The sequence below is a fragment of the Harmonia axyridis genome, chromosome 4, assembly GCF_914767665.1.
Source record: "Harmonia axyridis chromosome 4, icHarAxyr1.1, whole genome shotgun sequence".
In the NCBI taxonomy this organism is placed as follows: domain Eukaryota; kingdom Metazoa; phylum Arthropoda; class Insecta; order Coleoptera; family Coccinellidae; genus Harmonia; species Harmonia axyridis.
Genome location: NC_059504.1, coordinates 30,807,446 through 30,831,182, shown reverse-complemented (window position 1 = coordinate 30,831,182; position 23,737 = coordinate 30,807,446). Strand labels below are relative to the sequence as shown.

The 23,737-nt window shown below is 32.4% G+C and overlaps 1 protein-coding gene across 3 annotated transcripts in view; it reads left to right on the top strand.

Moving 5' to 3' along the window:
• Positions 1-23,737, top strand: part of LOC123678392 (neprilysin-2-like) — a 146,065-nt gene that overhangs the window by 66,023 nt on the left and 56,305 nt on the right. For 2 of the 3 annotated variants that reach the window (XM_045615396.1, XM_045615397.1), the window contains exon 3: positions 7,666-7,829. The exons of the other annotated variant lie outside the window; for it this stretch is intronic. In XM_045615396.1, the coding sequence (XP_045471352.1) occupies positions 7,666-7,829 (164 nt within the window). The remainder of the gene's footprint in view (positions 1-7,665; positions 7,830-23,737) is intronic. 3 annotated transcript variants of the gene reach the window in all.

Sequence of the window (23,737 nt, the reverse complement as noted above, 5' to 3'; positions counted from 1 at the left end):
TATTGTGCCTCGTATTTGTCCGGTGTGGTGGTTAGAATAATAGTCCAGGATGCGGTCGGAGTTTTGTTTTTTATTTTTCCATTTTGTAAGTATTTTGTTGTCTCCGTTGATTAGTGTCATGTCTAAGAAGTCCAATGTTCTGTCTTTTTCTTCTTCAATTGTAAATTGTAATAGTGTATGAGCACCGTTGAAATCTTGTAGTATGTGTTGCATAGTTGTTGGTGTGGTAATTAGGAGACAATCATCAACATATCTTCTGAAGAACGCTTTGTTGTTGTATTTCGACATAATTTTTTGTTCTATGTGTTCCATTACACTCTGTGCAATCACACTTGAAATTGGGGTTCCCATGGCTACTCCCTTTACTTGTTTGTAAAATTCATCTCTATATTGAAAGTAGCTGTTATTAATTATTAGTTGAGTCGTTTCCGTGAATTCGTCTTCAGGTATTTCTGTGTGTGATGTTAGTTGGTGCCATCTTTCTTTTATCGTTTCTTTTACTAACTCGATAGGGATATTTGTATATAAAGATATTACATCAAGTGAATATAGTTTATTATTTTTGTCAATTTTCAATTTATTTAATTGTTCTTTCAGATGTATTGAGTTCTTTATGTAGTATTCATTATTTCCAGTTGTGTGTGTTAGTATTCCCGCTAAATATTTTGAAAGATGGTATAATGGAGATTGGACACAAGAAACTATTGGTCGTAAAGGATTTCCTTCTTTGTGGATTTTGGGTAATCCGTATATTTTTGGTGTTTTGCTGTTGTGTATTGTCAATGTTCTGTGATCAATTTCCGATATGAATCCTTTTTCTTTCCAATTTTTTACTATTTTGTTGTTTTGTTTTTCTAATGTTAGCGTCATGTCTCGTTTGGTCTTAATGTATGTGGTATTATCTTTCAACAAATTGCTCATTTTTTCTTCGTATTCCGTGTTTGTCATGATTACTGTCTTATTTCCCTTGTCTGCTCTTGTAATTAGTAATTCGTTATGTTCTTTGAAAAATTTTTTGGTCTTGGTAAAGTTGGTCAATTGTTTGCTATGTTTTTGTTTTTGTCCCTTTATATTTTTTATGTGTGAATTTAGTGTCTGTGCAACCTTCATTCGTATGTCATTCTGTTCGTCTGGTTGTAGTTTTGTAATTCCTCCTTCAATTTGTGCCAAGATTTGGTTTGTTGGGACTTTTTCTATATTATTGTCTTCTATGGCAAATTTTGCCCCTAATTTGAGGGTATCAATTACATATGGGGGGAGTGTTGTTTGTGTGATGTTCTCTATTGTATCGTTTGTCAATTGTTTGGTGTCTCTTTGTATTTTTGTACTTCTAGTCAGAGTTTCTAGTTTTCTATTGTGGGTTTTTGTACATTCTGTTATTATATTCGTTTGTCTTTTGTGTATGTCATTCGTAAATTCCCGTACTGTTTCATCTGTTTCACTATCTTGAATGTTCTCGATAAAATAATTCAATTCACTCTTCATTGTTTCAATTTGTTTCGTGGTGTCTGTAATAAGTAAGTTTATTGTTCGTCTGATGAAACTTTGTTTTATTTTCTGAAATTTTCCGGTGAGATACTTACAATTAAAATTGATGTGTTTGGTCTTGAATTTCAAAAAAGTTGGACATAAATTCTGGTGTTTGCATTTTAATAAAAAGATTCTTCGCGATTGCATTCTTGCTATCTTTTCAGATAACTTCAGTGATTTCTTCATTTCTAATTTTGAGTGACCAGTAGTACTTGAGTATGTTTGTCTGGTTGCCGATCCTTCCATCCTGATGTTTTGTTTACATTTTCTATCTATTGTGAACAGCGCAAATCTTCCTCCTTTGCATTTATATTCGGTTCAATGTTATTTACCTGCTTTTTAATAGTTACTATGGTTTCCTTTATTTGGATGTGTCAGGTTTTTAATGATGATAATTAATAACAGCTACTTTCAATATAGAGATGAATTTTACAAACAAGTAAAGGGAGTAGCCATGGGAACCCCAATTTCAAGTGTGATTGCACAGAGTGTAATGGAACACATAGAACAAAAAATTATGTCGAAATACAACAACAAAGCGTTCTTCAGAAGATATGTTGATGATTGTCTCCTAATTACCACACCAACAACTATGCAACACATACTACAAGATTTCAACGGTGCTCATACACTATTACAATTTACAATTGAAGAAGAAAAAGACAGAACATTGGACTTCTTAGACATGACACTAATCAACGGAGACAACAAAATACTTACAAAATGGAAAAATAAAAAACAAAACTCCGACCGCATCCTGGACTATTATTCTAACCACCACACCGGACAAATACGAGGCACAATAATTGGATATATTGACAGAGCACTTAAACTGACATCACCGGAATTGAGACCAAAAATAATAATAGAATTAAAAGAACGATTAATTAAGAACAATTACCCTACAAAGATGACTACACCTATAATAAACGAGAGAATACATAGACTTTACAACCTGAGAACAACTGAAGAAAATAAAGAACAAAAAACACGAATACCAATTCCCTACACCAAAAATTTGTCTCATAAAATCACAAAAATATTAAAACCTCATAACATTGAATTAGTCCACAAACCTCAAAACCAATTGAAGGAGATCTTCACAAAATTAAAAAATTCAACACCTAAATCTAAAAAGTCTAATGTTGTTTATAGTATTCCGTGCAAGGACTGTGATAAGCAATATATCGGACAGACATCACAGAGATTACACGACAGACTCAACGCTCATAAATACACGAAAAACGCAACAACGGCACTAAACAAACATAAAAAAACAAAAAAACATGAATTCGACTATGACGAAACAAAAATACTAACAATTGAACCAAAACGAAAACAGAGAGAAATATGGGAGATGATACACATACAATCGAACTTAGAAACAACAGTAAACGATAGACAAGACGTAAAACAACTTAGTCAATTCTATGTACCACTTCTTAAAAAACCAACACAACAAAAAGAAAAACACAAGACCTAAAACATGACACATATCAGGGAAGACTGACTGACATTCATATTCCAACATTGTAATTTGACGAGAAATTGAAGGTGAGATACATTTTATTTTAATTAACTTATTTGTGATGTAAAATTATTATATATACTATTGTAAATGTTTGTGTTCTTTTACAGGCTCAATTTTAATTAATTTGTATATTGTGAACAATCTAATTTTTATTATTATTACTGAAGAAGGAGAGACTCTCCGAAACGTCTAATTAAATATCTTATATGAAACAAATATCATCATTAAAAACCTGACACATCCAAATAAAGGAAACCATAGTAACTATTAAAAAGCAGGTAAATAACATTGAACCGAATATATATATATATATATATATATATATATATATATATATATATATATATATATATATATATATATATATATATAGGAAAATATATATATATATATATATATCTTATCTTCCGTCCCTCGAGGCAACAGTTCATTTGCCTCGAGGGACGGAAGATAACCACACCTACGAGAAAACTCTTGTTGATGATACCTGGGGAGTAGGCAGATTGAGACCCCGGCTTAAAGTCAACGGTTCTTGAAAATGGCTCCAAAATCGGAGCCGAAACGTCGAACACGACAAAATATTAGACGCGGTCCAATCCGGAACACACAAAGTTCAAATATTTCCTACTGCGTATGATAAGTATGATAAGGGGTGTGGGAAAATTGATAAGTGTTATAATGTCACTCTTCTTTATTTCATTTAGTCGACGTTTCGATCCCGATGGGGAACTTCTTCAGGACTCTACAATAGCAATAGAAAACAGTCAAAACATGGCAATCACAAAACATGTAAAAATAGTACATACCGAAATACAGAGTTGTAAAGATCTTATTTGAACACAAATCAATAGCTCTCAAGAAAGCAATGAACAAGAACATCAACAAATTTAGCGAAAAAAGATCTGATACTTTTTCGCCAAATTTGTTGATGTTCTTGTTCACGTAGGAAGCTATAGCTACCTGCGTGAAAACCTAGTCCTGATAATATGTGAAGAAGGTTATCGAGGGTCAAATTATGGAACAAAGAAAAAAAAAATTGGATATGCCCTCAGAAGAAGTACTAACCGTAGACACGTGTTTTGGGCTTTTGGCCCTCATCAGTACGGTGAAAAAGTGTTAGATGAACAACACTAGAAGAAAAACAACAAACAAACGGAGTTCACAACAGAAGCCAGCCGTCCATTTGTGGTTTCGGCCGGAAGACCCAATGGGTTTTCGGGCAACAACCAACATCACCACGTAGGAAGCTATAGCTACCTGCGTGAAAACCTAGTCCTGATAATATGTGAAGAAGGTTATCGAGTGTCAAATTATAGAACAAAGAAAAAAAAAATTGGATATGCCCTCAGGAGAAGTACTAACCGTAGACACGTGTTTTGGGTTTTTGGCCCTCATCAGTACGGTGAAAAAGTGTTAGATGAACAACACATGAAGAAAAACAACAAACAAACGGAGTTCACAACAGAAGCCAGCCGTCCATTTGTGGTTTCCGCAGGAAGACCCAATGGGTTTTCGGGCAACAACCAACATCACCACGTAGGAAGCTATAGCTACCTGCGTGAAACATTGTTTGTTTATGGAATTCACAGGTTATGTTTCAGTCCTCTGTGATTTATATTCAACGTGTTTTCTTCTTTGCTTTTCAATCTTCTTGGTTTTTCATTCATCTAGGGGACCATCGTAAAAGTTTTTATATTTTGATATTTTAATAGATAACTGTATATGGAACTTAAATTGTTCGTATCAGTTTTCTTACTTATTACTTCTTCATTTTTATTTATCTCAATCATTTCAGGGATTAGTCTCTTTTAATAGTTTTTCTCAGCTTTCAAAACTCTTACACCTTCGAAATCTACACGGTGGTCCATATTATGTGCATGTATAGCTAGAGCACATCTCTCTTTATATTTGTTAATATCCGATTTGTGTAGTGCTACTCTACTTTTAACCCATTGGGAGGTTTGTCCAATGTAATTTCGTTTACAATCTAGCACTCTATTCGGTAGACAACGTTGCTTTTTAGTGGCGTTGGTATGGGGTCTTTTATTTTACTATATAAATTTCTAACTGTTTTTGGATTATACACTGCAATTTTTATAGTCTCATCCTTGAATATATTTTTCAATTTTGTTGTTAAGTTGTCAATATTCGGATATGATGCAAAATGGACTCTGCTTGTATTTTGGTTTTGTATTTGTTGTGATGTTTGGTTTTCATTATTTGCATAGAGTAGTTTATTCAGCATGTTATTTGAATAATCATTTTGTTTCAGAATTTCCATTAATTTTTTCATTCCATCTTGTTTAAAGGATTCATGACATATTTTATTTATTCTGGTTTTCATCTGTTTAACAGTGTTTATTTTCACATATATTCCCTGATTCGATAGGAAGTGGATGTTGATGTTTTGTTTTGACAGTGGTGATCATGAGGATTATATAAATCTATAAAGGGAAAATTATTTCATAATTGGGTTGCTGAATTAATACTTTTTTTCAGATAATTGGAATAATGTGTTCACAGCTCAAATTTTAAAAATTCATGGAGCATGACCGAAGTTATATTATATCAGGCTATATGAAAGAGACCAAACAAAGTCTTGGCATATCTAGAGATATAATATATCTCTTTTTTGCTATTCAATTAGTAATCCAAGAATTTAATAAATTCTAATTGCTTTATAGAATTTTCACTGAGTATTTAATCGAAAAATATATCCAGAAGAGTAAATTTGAGGATTTCTTATTATTTCACTATTACATTTCTTATTATTACACTATTGGCATTGCATCTATAGTTTATTTATATTCTATTTTGAATCAAGTATTGTTATATCTGTTTTCTGCTCTTCAATGAGTAATCCAAAAATTTAATAAATTCTAATTGCTTCATAGAATTTTCACTAAGTATTCAATAAATATATACAGAAGAATAAATTCAAGAATTTCTCCACTTCTTCACCACTTGAATTTAATAACAGAATGCAACAAATTTCAAAATTCACAAATTGAGAATAATTTAATGCAAAAATGCTTTTAGTTAGTAAATCAAAGCTATTATGGGCGAAATAATTTATGTAATTTAATAGTAAATAGTATAAAAGCATTTCAGTAAAAAGTATAAAACTTGAGTGTACAAATAGTATGCATATTTTTCATCCAAGAATCAATCATTCATGTCATGAACAGTTTCAATAAATAGTGACAATTGAAAGTAATTTACACATCGACTGATGAATTTGTTCTAATTTTGAAAGTGACAATACAACTGTAATAATAAAATTCTTCATCTACTGAATGGATTCTTTGAATTTCATTTCTGTCTTATTATAATATAGCTCTTCCATTCACTAAGATACTCTATTTGAATTTACCAACCAGTTTTTTCTGTTTTCTTCGCCAGTATAGACACCACAGTTAAAATGATTCATAAGAGTTGTATAATAAGAATTTCGCAAGCAGGTTGATATCCAGTGTCCATCAAGAATGCAACAATTTCTGTAGAGCCTTTGGTGGAAATGAATATGCATGTTTTAATGATCTTCAATGGAATCTTTCATGGGCGACTCTTAAATGAATAGATATCTCTTCCTTGGATTTCCTTGAAATGAGATAACATTCCACTTTATTTTTACGTAATATCATCTGAATTCCAATTTATGAAATCATGACTGTATGCATCCCTTCGTAATAATCGTAATTTCGAAAATGTAGGATCTTTCGGATTAAAAAATGATGAAAATAATTCAAACTGGTTATTACCATGATGAACCAGTTCAATTCTTAGTGATATTTTTGTAACCAGAAATAAAGCTGCGACTAGTCGTTCAAGGCCTACTTCGATGTCAATAATTCTTGAATGGACTATACTAAAATGCACCTTTAAGAACTAAGTCGTTTTTTATTATAGACTTATAAAGAAAAGTACTTTTAAACAATGCATGACGTTGATGCAATCGACAAAACATCCTTTGATAAATTTGGCAAGATGATCTTAAGTTCAAAAATATGATTTTATACAAAATTGAAAATATGCCTGAGAGGAATAATAGAGGCTCCTTCGAAGAAAATTGAGGTGAATTAGGCAAAGCGCGGTGGTGATATTTTATTTTGCCGGGGCGCCAAAATGTCTGACGGTTGCCCTGTTTATTGAACAACCTCTATGACGGTGATATAAGTAAATTTTGAATTTTCATTTGGAATTGAATCTTTGTGGTAACGGGTGATTCAATATTCACGAAAACAGAAAACGTTTAAAATTTTCCTAGTCCAGATATACAATCTGGGTTACAAAACTTTCAAATTTGAAATTATTCGGTCGATTCGTTCAAGGGTTATAGAACTTTGAGTGAGAACTCTAAGATGAATATCACCCGGTATATCTCAAAGGAAGACACTCATGCGATTGAAACCTCTTGATGAGAGTCCAGTCTGATGACGTTAATTAATGGTATCCGTTTGTCGCATTATTCCCGGGAGACCATGGATAGTTACAGACTCAATTTCTCATGATTACAAAAAAAAATAATAGTCCCTCAATATCCGCACTTTCCGTTTTTTATATTGACGATATTTTTTATTGATGTTCTTTCTTCTTTTTTTCAGCGAAATCGCTACTAGAAAGAGTAGGTTCGATCATACTGGACCGTGAAGTAGAATCGGATTATAATTTTACGAAATTTATAGCAGACATAATTCTTCATCAATCATTGCCTCTTTTCGATGTAGGTCTAGATATGGACCCAAATAATGCAACGTTCACACTGAAAGTAAGTAAAAAGTTTTTGAGGCTACTGAGTAAAGCATGCAATTACATTAGTCTTCTGTGACATCTATCAAAAGATAAAAGCATGTCAAAGATGGATGACAGAGTAGTAGATTTGTTACTGTAATTATCTCTGGTACAGTACTATTTATTTTTCACCAAACAACTAATGGATGGTGTTTCCCTGAAATCAAAAAATCAATAATGACATGATCATCTACATTTCTGTCTATTCATTCCATGCCAAATGAATCTGATAAAAATAGATGGATTCAAAAAAATCAAGGTACCTGAAGATATTTAGGTTAGGTGGGTACTCAGATCATAAAAAAACTGTTAAGGAAAGTATATTTCTATTTGGCCCCTAGTGTATATATATATATATATATATATATATATATATATATATATATATATATATATATATATATATATATATATATATATATATATATATATATATATATATATATATATATATATATATATAATCAATAGTATTTTCTTTATTTGGAAGTGTCAGGTTTTTAATGAAGTCGTTTAGTTCATATAAAAAAATATAATTATACGTTTCGGAGAACTCTCTCCTTCTTCAGTAAAAATAACTCATCTGATAGCTTACAATATGAAATATTAATTAAAATTGAGCCTGTAAAAAAACACAAACATTTAAAATAGTATACACAATAGTTTACTTCACAAAATAAGTTAATTAAAATAAATGTATCCCACCTTCAATTTCTCGTCATTTCACAATATTGGAACGTGAATGTCAAAGTCAGTCTTCTTTGGTATGTGTCACGTTTTTGGTCTTGTCTTCTTCTTTTTGTTGTGTCGGTTTTTTAAGGAGTGGTACATAAAATTGACTGAGTTGTTTAACGTCTTGTCTATCATTTACTGTTTTTTCCAAGTTTGATTGTATGTGTATCATCTCCCATATTTCTCTCTGTTTTCGTTTTGGCTCTATTGTTAGTATTTTTGTCTCGTCATAGTCGAATTCGTGTTTTTTTGTCTTTTTATGTTGGTTCAGTGCCGTTGTTGCGTTTTTTGTGTATTTATGAGCGTTGAGTCTGTCGTGTAATCTCTGTGATGTTTGTCCAATGTATTGCTTGTCACAGTTTTTGCACGGAATACTGTAAACTAAATTAGACTTCTTAGATTTGGGTGTTGAAGTTTTTAATTTAGTGAAAATCTCCTTTATTTGATTTTGAGGTTTATGGACTAATTCGATGTTGTGGGGTTTTAATATCTTCGTTATTTTATGTGATAAGTTTTTTGTGTAGGGAATTGGTATTCGTGTTTTTTGTTCTTTCTTTTCCTCAGTTATTATCGTGTTGTACAGTCTATGTATTCTTTGGTTTATTAGTGGTGTAGTCATCTTTGTAGGGTAGTTGTTCTTAATAAGTCGGTCTTTCAATTCTTTTATAATTTTTGGTCTCAATTCCGGTGATGTAAGTTTTAGGGCTCTGTCAATGTATCCAATTATTGTGCCTCGTATTTGTCCGGTGTGATGGTTGGAATTATAGTCCAAGATGCGGTCGGAGTTTTGTTTTTTATTTTTCCATTTTGTCAGTATTTTGTTGTCTTTGTTGATGAGTGTCATGTCTAAGAAGTCTAATGTTTTGTCTTTTTCCTGTTCGATCGTAAATTGTAATAGTGTATGAGCACTGTTGAAGTCTCGTAAAATGTGTTTCATTATTGTTGGTGTAGTTATTAAGAGACAATCATCAACATATCTCCTGAAAAAGGCTTTGTTGTTGTACTTTTCCATGATTTTTTGTTCTATGTGTTCCATTACACTTTGGGCAATCACACTTGATATTGGGGTTCCCATGGCTACTCCCTTAATTTGTTTGTAGAATTCATCTCTATATTGAAAATAGCTGTTATTGATTATAAGTTGAGTTGTTTCTGTGAATTCATTTTCAGGTATTTCTGTGTGTGATGTTAGTTGGTGCCATCTTTCTTTTATTGTTTCTTTCACTAGCTCAATAGGGATATTTGTGTATAGAGATACTACATCAAGTGAATATAATTTATCATTTTTGTTTATTTTTAATTTATTTAATTGTTCTTTTAGCTCTATTGAGTTTTTTATGTAGTATTCATTGTTACCGGTTGTACGTGTTAGTATTTCCGCTAGGTATTTTGATAGATGGTATAAAGGTGATTGGACACAAGACACTATTGGACGTAAAGGATTTCCTTCTTTGTGGATTTTAGGTAATCCGTATATTTTTGGTGTTTTGCTGTTGTGTATGATCAATGTTTTGTAATCAATTTCTGATATGAATCCTTTCTCTTTCCAATTCTTTATTATTTTGTTGTTTTCTTTTTCTAATGTTAGCGTCATGTCTCGTTTAGTTTTTATGTATGTAGTATTATCTTTCAACAAAATGCTCATTTTTTCTTCGTATTCCGTGTTTGTCATGATTACCGTCTTGTTTCCTTTGTCTGCTCTTGTAATTAGTAATTCGTTGTGTTCTTTGAAAAATTTTTTTGTTTTGGTAAAGTTAGTCAAATGTTTGTTGTGTCTCTGTTTTTGTCCCTTTATGTTTTTTATATGTGAACTTAGTGCCTGTGATACTTTCATTCGTATGTCATTCTGTTCGTCTGTTGGTAATTTTGTGATTCCTCCTTCAATATGTGCCAATATTTGGTGTGTTGGGACTTTTTCGATGTTATTGTCTTCTATGGCAAATTTTGCTCCCAATTTGAGAGTATCAATTACATATGGGGGGAGTGTTGTTTGTGTGATGTTCTCTATTGTATCGTCTGTCAAATATTTTGTGTCTCCTTGTATGTTTGTTCTCCTAGTCAGTGTTTCTAGTTTTTTGTTGTGGGTTTTTGTACATTCTGTTATTATGTATGTCTGTCTTCTATGTATTTGATTCGTGAGTTCCTGTATTGTTTCCTCTGTTTCACTGTTCTGAATGTTCTTGATAAGATCGTTCATTTCTTTACCCATTGTATTAATTTGTTTAGTGGTGTCTGTAATTAGTAGGTTTATCGTGCGTTTGATAAAATTTTGTTTTAAAATCTCAAAATTTCGGGTGAGATACTTACAGGTAAAAGTGATGTGTTTGGTTTTGAATCTTAAAAAATTTGGACATAAATTCCGATGTTTGCATTTCAATAAAAATATCCTCCTTGTTTGCATTTTTGCTATCTTTTCAGATAACTTCAAAGATTTCTTCATTTTCGGTTGTAGGTGGCCAGTAGTACTTGAATATGTTTGTCTGGTTGCCGACGTTTCCATTTTGGTGTATTGTTTATATTCCGTATCTATTGTAAACAGTGCAAATCTTCCTCCCTTGCATTTATATTTTGATCATGTTATTTACCTGCTTTTTAATAATCAATAGTATTTTCTTTATTTGGAAGTGTCAGGTTTTTAATGAAGTCGTTTAGTTCATATAAAAAAATATAATTATACGTTTCGGAGAACTCTCTCCTTCTTCAGTAAAAATAACTCATCTGATAGCTTACAATATGAAATATTAATTAAAATTGAGTCTGTAAAAAAACACAAACATTTAAAATAGTATACACAATAGTTTACTTCACAAAATAAGTTAATTAAAATAAATGTATCCCACCTTCAATTTCTCGTCATTTCACAATATTGGAACGTGAATGTCAAAGTCAGTCTTCTTTGGTATGTGTCACGTTTTTGGTCTTGTCTTCTTCTTTTTGTTGTGTCGGTTTTTTAAGGAGTGGTACATAAAATTGACTGAGTTGTTTAACGTCTTGTCTATCATTTACTGTTTTTTCCAAGTTTGATTGTATGTGTATCATCTCCCATATTTCTCTCTGTTTTCGTTTTGGCTCTATAGTTAGTATTTTTGTCTCGTCATAGTCGAATTCGTGTTTTTTTGTCTTTTTATGTTTGTTCAGTGCCGTTGTTGCGTTTTTTGTGTATTTATGAGCGTTGAGTCTGTCGTGTAATCTCTGTGATGTTTGTCCAATGTATTGCTTGTCACAGTTTTTGCACGGAATACTGTAAACTAAATTAGACTTCTTAGATTTGGGTGTTGAAGTTTTTAATTTAGTGAAAATCTCCTTTATTTGATTTTGAGGTTTATGGACTAATTCGATGTTGTGGGGTTTTAATATCTTCGTTATTTTATGTGATAAGTTTTTTGTGTAGGGAATTGGTATTCGTGTTTTTTGTTCTTTCTTTTCCTCAGTTATTATCGTGTTGTACAGTCTATGTATTCTTTGGTTTATTAGTGGTGTAGTCATCTTTGTAGGGTAGTTGTTCTTAATAAGTCGGTCTTTCAATTCTTTTATAATTTTTGGTCTCAATTCCGGTGATGTAAGTTTTAGGGCTCTGTCAATGTATCCAATTATTGTGCCTCGTATTTGTCCGGTGTGATGGTTGGAATTATAGTCCAAGATGCGGTCGGAGTTTTGTTTTTTATTTTTCCATTTTGTCAGTATTTTGTTGTCTTTGTTGATGAGTGTCATGTCTAAGAAGTCTAATGTTTTGTCTTTTTCCTGTTCGATCGTAAATTGTAATAGTGTATGAGCACTGTTGAAGTCTCGTAAAATGTGTTTCATTATTGTTGGTGTAGTTATTAAGAGACAATCATCAACATATCTCCTGAAAAAGGCTTTGTTGTTGTACTTTTCCATGATTTTTTGTTCTATGTGTTCCATTACACTTTGGGCAATCACACTTGATATTGGGGTTCCCATGGCTACTCCCTTAATTTGTTTGTAGAATTCATCTCTATATTGAAAATAGCTGTTATTGATTATAAGTTGAGTTGTTTCTGTGAATTCATTTTCAGGTATTTCTGTGTGTGATGTTAGTTGGTGCCATCTTTCTTTTATTGTTTCTTTCACTAGCTCAATAGGGATATTTGTGTATAGAGATACTACATCAAGTGAATATAATTTATCATTTTTGTTTATTTTTAATTTATTCAATTGTTCTTTTAGCTCTATTGAGTTTTTTATGTAGTATTCATTGTTACCGGTTGTACGTGTTAGTATTTCCGCTAGGTATTTTGATAGATGGTATAAAGGTGATTGGACACAAGACACTATTGGACGTAAAGGATTGCCTTCTTTGTGGATTTTAGGTAATCCGTATATTTTTGGTGTTTTGCTGTTGTGTATGATCAATGTTTTGTAATCAATTTCTGATATGAATCCTTTCTCTTTCCAATTCTTTATTATTTTGTTGTTTTCTTTTTCTAATGTTAGCGTCATGTCTCGTTTAGTTTTTATGTATGTAGTATTATCTTTCAACAAAATGCTCATTTTTTCTTCGTATTCCGTGTTTGTCATGATTACCGTCTTGTTTCCTTTGTCTGCTCTTGTAATTAGTAATTCGTTGTGTTCTTTGAAAAATTTTTTTGTTTTGATAAAGTTAGTCAAATGTTTGTTGTGTCTCTGTTTTTGTCCCTTTATGTTTTTTATATGTGAACTTAGTGTTTGTGATACTTTCATTCGTATGTCATTCTGTTCGTCTGTTGGTAATTTTGTGATTCCTCCTTCAATATGTGCCAATATTTGGTGTGTTGGGACTTTTTCGATGTTATTGTCTTCTATGGCAAATTTTGCTCCCAATTTGAGAGTATCAATTACATATGGGGGGAGTGTTGTTTGTGTGATGTTCTCTATTGTATCGTCTGTCAAATATTTTGTGTCTCCTTGTATGTTTGTTCTCCTAGTCAGTGTTTCTAGTTTTTTGTTGTGGGTTTTTGTACATTCTGTTATTATGTATGTCTGTCTTCTATGTATTTGATTCGTGAGTTCCTGTATTGTTTCCTCTGTTTCACTGTTCTGAATGTTCTTGATAAGATCGTTCATTTCTTTACCCATTGTATTAATTTGTTTAGTGGTGTCTGTAATTAGTAGGTTTATCGTGCGTTTGATAAAATTTTGTTTTAAAATCTCAAAATTTCGGGTGAGATACTTACAGGTAAAAGTGATGTGTTTGGTTTTGAATCTTAAAAAATTTGGACATAAATTCCGATGTTTGCATTTCAATAAAAATATCCTCCTTGTTTGCATTTTTGCTATCTTTTCAGATAACTTCAAAGATTTCTTCATTTTCGGTTGTAGGTGGCCAGTAGTACTTGAATATGTTTGTCTGGTTGCCGACGTTTCCATTTTGGTGTATTGTTTATATTCCGTATCTATTGTAAACAGTGCAAATCTTCCTCCCTTGCATTTATATTTTGATCATGTTATTTACCTGCTTTTTAATAATCAAAAGTATTTTCTTTATTTGGAAGTGTCAGGTTTTTAATGAAGTCGTTTAGTTCATATAAAAAAATATAATTATACGTTTCGGAGAACACTCTCCTTCTTCAGTAAAAATAACTCATCTGATAGCTTACAATATGAAATATTAATTAAAATTGAGTCTGTAAAAAAACACAAACATTTAAAATAGTATACACAATAGTTCACTTCACAAAATAAGTTAATTAAAATAAATGTATCCCACCTTCAATTTCTCGTCATTTCACAATATTGGAACGTGAATGTCAAAGTCAGTCTTCTTTGGTATGTGTCACGTTTTTGGTCTTGTCTTCTTCTTTTTGTTGTGTCGGTTTTTTAAGGAGTGGTACATAAAATTGACTGAGTTGTTTAACGTCTTGTCTATCATTTACTGTTTTTTCCAAGTTTGATTGTATGTGTATCATCTCCCATATTTCTCTCTGTTTTCGTTTTGGCTCTATAGTTAGTATTTTTGTCTCGTCATAGTCGAATTCGTGTTTTTTTGTCTTTTTATGTTTGTTCAGTGCCGTTGTTGCGTTTTTTGTGTGTTTATGAGCGTTGAGTCTGTCGTGTAATCTCTGTGATGTTTGTCCAATGTATTGCTTGTCACAGTTTTTGCACGGAATACTGTAAACTAAATTAGACTTCTTAGATTTGGGTGTTGAAGTTTTTAATTTAGTGAAAATCTCCTTTATTTGATTTTGAGGTTTATGGACTAATTCGATGTTGTGGGGTTTTAATATCTTCGTTATTTTATGTGATAAGTTTTTTGTGTAGGGAATTGGTATTCGTGTTTTTTGTTCTTTCTTTTCCTCAGTTATTATCGTGTTGTACAGTCTATGTATTCTTTGGTTTATTAGTGGTGTAGTCATCTTTGTAGGGTAGTTGTTCTTAATAAGTCGGTCTTTCAATTCTTTTATAATTTTTGGTCTCAATTCCGGTGATGTAAGTTTTAGGGCTCTGTCAATGTATCCAATTATTGTGCCTCGTATTTGTCCGGTGTGATGGTTGGAATTATAGTCCAAGATGCGGTCGGAGTTTTGTTTTTTATTTTTCCATTTTGTCAGTATTTTGTTGTCTTTGTTGATGAGTGTCATGTCTAAGAAGTCTAATGTTTTGTCTTTTTCCTGTTCGATCGTAAATTGTAATAGTGTATGAGCACTGTTGAAGTCTCGTAAAATGTGTTTCATTATTGTTGGTGTAGTTATTAAGAGACAATCATCAACATATCTCCTGAAAAAGGCTTTGTTGTTGTACTTTTCCATGATTTTTTGTTCTATGTGTTCCATTACACTTTGGGCAATCACACTTGATATTGGGGTTCCCATGGCTACTCCCTTAATTTGTTTGTAGAATTCATCTCTATATTGAAAATAGCTGTTATTGATTATAAGTTGAGTTGTTTACTGAAGAAGGAGAGTGTTCTCCGAAACGTATAATTATATTTTTTTATATGAACTAAACGACTTCATTAAAAACCTGACACTTCCAAATAAAGAAAATACTATTGATTATTAAAAAGCAGGTAAATAACATGATCAAAATATAAATGCAAGGGAGGAAGATTTGCACTGTTTACAATAGATACGGAATATAACCAATACACCAAAATGGAAACGTCGGCAACCAGACAAACATATTCAAGTACTACTGGCCACCTACAACCGAAAATGAAGAAATCTTTGAAGTTATCTGAAAAGATAGCAAAAATGCAAACAAGGAGGATATTTTTATTGAAATGCAAACATCGGAATTTATGTCCAAATTTTTTAAGATTCAAAACCAAACACATCACTTTTACCTGTAAGTATCTCACCCGAAATTTTGAGATTTTAAAACAAAATTTTATCAAACGCACGATAAACCTACTAATTACAGACACCACTAAACAAATTAATACAATGGGTAAAGAAATGAACGATCTTATCAAGAACATTCAGAACAGTGAAACAGAGGAAACAATACAGGAACTCACGAATCAAATACATAGAAGACAGACATACATAATAACAGAATGTACAAAAACCCACAACAAAAAACTAGAAACACTGACTAGGAGAACAAACATACAAGGAGACACAAAATATTTGACAGACGATACAATAGAGAACATCACACAAACAACACTCCCCCCATATGTAATTGATACTCTCAAATTGGGAGCAAAATTTGCCATAGAAGACAATAACATCGAAAAAGTCCCAACACACCAAATATTGGCACATATTGAAGGAGGAATCACAAAATTACCAACAGCCGAACAGAATGACATACGAATGAAAGTATCACAGGCACTAAGTTCACATATAAAAAACATAAAGGGACAAAAACAGAGACACAACAAACATTTGACTAACTTTACCAAAACAAAAAAATTTTTCAAAGAACACAACGAATTACTAATTACAAGAGCAGACAAAGGAAACAAGACGGTAATCATGACAAATACGGAATACGAAGAAAAAATGAGCATTTTGTTGAAAGATAATACTACATACATAAAAACTAAACGAGACATGACGCTAACATTAGAAAAAGAAAACAACAAAATAATAAAGAATTGGAAAGAGAAAGGATTCATATCAGAAATTGATTACAAAACATTGATCATACACAACAGCAAAACACCAAAAATATACGGATTACCTAAAATCCACAAAGAAGGAAATCCTTTACGTCCAATAGTGTCTTGTGTCCAATCACCTTTATACCATCTATCAAAATACCTAGCGGAAATACTAACACGTACAACCGGTAACAATGAATACTACATAAAAAACTCAATAGAGCTAAAAGAACAATTAAATAAATTAAAAATAAACAAAAATGATAAATTATATTCACTTGATGTAGTATCTCTATACACAAATATCCCTATTGAGCTAGTGAAAGAAACAATAAAAGAAAGATGGCACCAACTAACATCACACACAGAAATACCTGAAAATGAATTCACAGAAACAACTCAACTTATAATCAATAACAGCTATTTTCAATATAGAGATGAATTCTACAAACAAATTAAGGGAGTAGCCATGGGAACCCCAATATCAAGTGTGATTGCCCAAAGTGTAATGGAACACATAGAACAAAAAATCATGGAAAAGTACAACAACAAAGCCTTTTTCAGGAGATATGTTGATGATTGTCTCTTAATAACTACACCAACAATAATGAAACACATTTTACGAGACTTCAACAGTGCTCATACACTATTACAATTTACGATCGAACAGGAAAAAGACAAAACATTAGACTTCTTAGACATGACACTCATCAACAAAGACAACAAAATACTGACAAAATGGAAAAATAAAAAACAAAACTCCGACCGCATCTTGGACTATAATTCCAACCATCACACCGGACAAATACGAGGCACAATAATTGGATACATTGACAGAGCCCTAAAACTTACATCACCGGAATTGAGACCAAAAATTATAAAAGAATTGAAAGACCGACTTATTAAGAACAACTACCCTACAAAGATGACTACACCACTAATAAACCAAAGAATACATAGACTGTACAACACGACAATAACTGAGGAAAAGAAAGAACAAAAAACACGAATACCAATTCCCTACACAAAAAACTTATCACATAAAATAACGAAGATATTAAAACCCCACAACATCGAATTAGTCCATAAACCTCAAAATCAAATAAAGGAGATTTTCACTAAATTAAAAACTTCAACACCCAAATCTAAGAAGTCTAATTTAGTTTACAGTATTCCGTGCAAAAACTGTGACAAGCAATACATTGGACAAACATCACAGAGATTACACGACAGACTCAACGCTCATAAATACACAAAAAACGCAACAACGGCACTGAACAAACATAAAAAGACAAAAAAACACGAATTCGACTATGACGAGACAAAAATACTAACTATAGAGCCAAAACGAAAACAGAGAGAAATATGGGAGATGATACACATACAATCAAACTTGGAAAAAACAGTAAATGATAGACAAGACGTTAAACAACTCAGTCAATTTTATGTACCACTCCTTAAAAAACCGACACAACAAAAAGAAGAAGACAAGACCAAAAACGTGACACATACCAAAGAAGACTGACTTTGACATTCACGTTCCAATATTGTGAAATGACGAGAAATTGAAGGTGGGATACATTTATTTTAATTAACTTATTTTGTGAAGTAAACTATTGTGTATACTATTTTAAATGTTTGTGTTTTTTTACAGGCTCAATTTTAATTAATATTTCATATTGTAAGCTATCAGATGAGTTATTTTTACTGAAGAAGGAGAGTGTTCTCCGAAACGTATAATTATATTTTTATATGAACTAAACGACTTCATTAAAAACCTGACACTTCCAAATGAAGAAAATACTATTGACTATTAAAAAGCAGGTAAATAACATGATCAAAATATAAATGCAAGGGAGGAAGATTTGCACTGTTTACAATAGATACGGAATATAAACAATACACCAAAATGGAAACGTCGGCAACCAGACAAACATATTCAAGTACTACTGGCCACCTACAACCGAAAATGAAGAAATCTTTGAAGTTATCTGAAAAGATAGCAAAAATGCAAACAAGGAGGATATTTTTATTGAAATGCAAACATCGGAATTTATGTCCAAATTTTTTAAGATTCAAAACCAAACACATCACTTTTACCTGTAAGTATCTCACCCGAAATTTTGAGATTTTAAAACAAAATTTTATCAAACGCACGATAAACCTACTAATTACAGACACCACTAAACAAATTAATACAATGGGTAAAGAAATGAACAATCTTATCAAGAACATTCAGAACAGTGAAACAGAGGAAACAATACAGGAACTCACGAATCAAATACATAGAAGACAGACATACATAATAACAGAATGTACAAAAACCCACAACAAAAAACTAGAAACACTGACTAGGAGAACAAACATACAAGGAGACACAAAATATTTGACAGACGATACAATAGAGAACATCACACAAACAACACTCCCCCCATATGTAATTGATACTCTCAAATTGGGAGCAAAATTTGCCATAGAAGACAATAACATCGAAAAAGTCCCAACACACCAAATATTGGCACATATTGAAGGAGGAATCACAAAATTACCAACAGACGAACAGAATGACATACGAATGAAAGTATCACAGGCCCTAAGTTCACATATAAAAAACATAAAGGGACAAAAACAGAGACACAACAAACATTTGACTAACTTTACCAAAACAAAAAAATTTTTCAAAGAACACAACGAATTACTAATTACAAGAGCAGACAAAGGAAACAAGACGGTAATCATGACAAACACGGAATACGAAGAAAAAATGAGCATTTTGTTGAAAGATAATACTACATACATAAAAACTAAACGAGACATGACGCTAACATTAGAAAAAGAAAACAACAAAATAATAAAGAATTGGAAAGAGAAAGGATTCATATCAGAAATTGATTACAAAACATTGATCATACACAACAGCAAAACACCAAAAATATACGGATTACCTAAAATCCACAAAGAAGGAAATCCTTTACGTCCAATAGTGTCTTGTGTCCAATCACCTTTATACCATCTATCAAAATACCTAGCGGAAATACTAACACGTACAACCGGTAACAATGAATACTACATAAAAAACTCAATAGAGCTAAAAGAACAATTAAATAAATTAAAAATAAACAAAAATGATAAATTATATTCACTTGATGTAGTATCTCTATACACAAATATCCCTATTGAGCTAGTGAAAGAAACAATAAAAGAAAGATGGCACCAACTAACATCACACACAGAAATACCTGAAAATGAATTCACAGAAACAACTCAACTTATAATCAATAACAGCTATTTTCAATATAGAGATGAATTCTACAAACAAATTAAGGGAGTAGCCATGGGAACCCCAATATCAAGTGTGATTGCCCAAAGTGTAATGGAACACATAGAACAAAAAATCATGGAAAAGTACAACAACAAAGCCTTTTTCAGGAGATATGTTGATGATTGTCTCTTAATAACTACACCAACAATAATGAAACACATTTTACGAGACTTCAACAGTGCTCATACACTATTACAATTTACGATCGAACAGGAAAAAGACAAAACATTAGACTTCTTAGACATGACACTCATCAACAAAGACAACAAAATACTGACAAAATGGAAAAATAAAAAACAAAACTCCGACCGCATCTTGGACTATAATTCCAACCATCACACCGGACAAATACGAGGCACAATAATTGGATACATTGACAGAGCCCTAAAACTTACATCACCGGAATTGAGACCAAAAATTATAAAAGAATTGAAAGACCGACTTATTAAGAACAACTACCCTACAAAGATGACTACACCACTAATAAACCAAAGAATACATAGACTGTACAACACGATAATAACTGAGGAAAAAAAAGAACATAAAACACGAATACCAATTCCCTACACAAAAAACTTATCACACAAAATAACGAAGATATTAAAACCCCACAACATCGAATTAGTCCATAAACCTCAAAATCAAATAAAAGAGATTTTCACTAAATTAAAAACTTCAACACCCAAATCTAAGAAGTCTAATTTAGTTTACAGTATTCCGTGCAAAAACTGTGACAAGCAATACATTGGACAAACATCACAGAGATTACACGACAGACTCAACGCTCATAAATACACAAAAAACGCAACAACGGCACTGAACAAACATAAAAAGACAAAAAAACACGAATTCGACTATGACGAGACAAAAATACTAACAATAGAGCCAAAACGAAAACAGAGAGAAATATGGGAGATGATACACATACAATCAAACTTGGAAAAAACAGTAAATGATAGACAAGACGTTAAACAACTCAGTCAATTTTATGTACCACTCCTTAAAAAACCGACACAACAAAAAGAAGAAGACAAGACCAAAAACGTGACACATACCAAAGAAGACTGACTTTGACATTCACGTTCCAATATTGTGAAATGACGAGAAATTGAAGGTGGGATACATTTATTTTAATTAACTTATTTTGTGAAGTAAACTATTGTGTATACTATTTTAAATGTTTGTGTTTTTTTACAGACTCAATTTTAATTAATATTTCATATTGTAAGCTATCAGATGAGTTATTTTTACTGAAGAAGGAGAGTGTTCTCCGAAACGTATAATTATATTTTTTTATATGAACTAAACGACTTCATTAAAAACCTGACACTTCCAAATAAAGAAAATACTATTGATTATTAAAAAGCAGGTAAATAACATGATCAAAATATATATATATATATACTACTACTATACTAAGGTAGCGGGTAGGTACTCATCCATGACCCCGATGGGTGACAGACCTATCTCAGGGATGCGACCCTGCCTACGCGAGCCGTGGTTTATCCCCTAGTATCATACAGGGAAAACCATTGTCCTTTCCTAAATCCTTGTCTATTCCCCTAAATTTTCCTTTCGATATCCACGTAAATCCATTCGCCAACTTGTTTGGCCAACGCGGCGAATTATGGCTAATTTACCTCCTATTATTATAAAATATCAATGGTCTCGGTGAAGTCAGAAGACGAGCAGCTCTGTAAACTAAATCAGGCCACATTTTCTACCATGCTGGAAACGAGAACTCTTCGATCGGGGGCACTGGTTTTCTAATTCACAAACGTCATGATCAGAGCATCGTGTCCATCAAGAAAATTTCCCCCAGAGTAATTTATGGGATACTCAGATTGAACAAGCGATACTGTATGAAGATTATTCAAGTATACGCACCAACCACCAATCATGCCGATGAGGAAGTGGACCTCTTCTATGACGATGTGAGCAAGGCTTGGGAGGATCAGAGAACCCATTTCACATTCTTATGTGAGGATTTCAACGCAAAGGTTGGATTGAAGTCTAGCGACTCCGAGACTGCTTTTGAAGTTTCGGTTCGGAGGGCAGGAATGATCGTGGCGAGATGCTTCTCGGATTTCTCTTACAAAACAACTTATTTCTCATGAATAGCTTTTTCTACAAAAAACTTAATCGAAGGTGGACCTGGAAGAGGTGGACCAGATAGTCGAACAAAAAATTAGATCGACTTCATAATAGCTGATAACAGAAATACGGTCAAAGATGTATCAGTATTGAATAGGTTTTTCACGGGTAGCGACCATCGTATAGTAAGAGCAAAAATCGTTCAGAACCTAAAGAAAGAGTGTCGAAACATGATGGCCAGATCCCAGAGAAAACCTAGGCATCCTCCAAACGATATAGATGGTTTTCAAAAGAATATTAGTCATCTTTTGGAAGAATCAGATAAGGAAGAGAACATCGAGAAATTGAATGACGCTATAGTCAAAGCATTATCTGCGAGCGAAGAAAAATATTGCCCAAAAACACAAAAAGAAGAAAAACTAAGTGCATCAACTGAACTATAATGAAAAAAAGAATACACAAAGGAAGCCAGAAAATGACCAATGAAGAAGAGATGAAAGCGATGAACAAACAAATATCAAAAGCCATAAGAAAAGCAATATCACCCAGCAATCATTGCTTCAAAAAAGCGTCTCGATTTTCTATTTACCTGCAAAACTGCAAACAAAAAAATTTGATCCTTTATATAAAGAAGAAAAAAAGAAATATGATTATTTACTGAAACAAATTAAAGTAAAGAAATATGAAGAGAAGATTAATAGCTCCGACAATAGAGCCAAGTGCATGTGGTCTATCTTCCGAGAGATCAGAGGTCAGAACAATGACACGGACATACATTTACCCGATAACTTGAAGACAGTGGCTAATGACTTTAACATGCATTTTGCCACCTCTGCAGAAAAGGCCCTTCTCGAGCTGCCGAAGCAGGAATTTAGACACGACATTAGAGACCGAGATAGATCAGTTTTCTTCCATCGAACCAACGAAGTTGAACTCCTACATATAATAAATTCATTCAAAAATAAATTGAGCTCTGGAGTAGATGGTATACCCATGACTGTTATAAAGTACACCGCAGAAGAGATTATCAGTCCTTTGAACTTCATCATGAACAACTCCATAAAATCTGGAATCTTTCCTGATTGCTTTAAACTAGCATTAGTAAAGCCCATTCTCAAGAAAGGAGATAAGGAGAAAATAGAGAATTATAGACCTATCTCATTGCTGCCATCATTCTCAAAAATATTGGAAGCTGTGATGTTGAGGAGATTGTCTAGCTTTCTTGAAGAAGTTGTTGCTGACTTCCAACATGGTTTTAGACGAGGAAGATCAACTAAGACAGCCATATATAGTTTCCTGAAAAACATCCACCAAGCACTAGAAAACGGAAAGATCACCATTGGACTCTTTCTAGATCTATCTAAGGCCTTTGATTCATTGTCTCACGACTACATCATAGATAAGCTAGAATCATATGGAATAAAAGGACCCGGTTTGGCTTGGTTCAAGTCTTACCTTTCAAACAGAAAGCAAATGACTACTGTAGGGAAAGATGGAGCAACTGAAATGTCAGATGTAATCGATGTCACTTTGGGAATACCTCAGGGAAGTATTTTAGGCCCGATACTTTTTATAATTTTCACTAATGACTTTGATGACATAAAAGAGGATTTTGACAACGTAGAAATTGTGAGATATGCAGATGACAAGAACATCATCATTAAAGCCAAAACATACCCTGAAGCTGTTT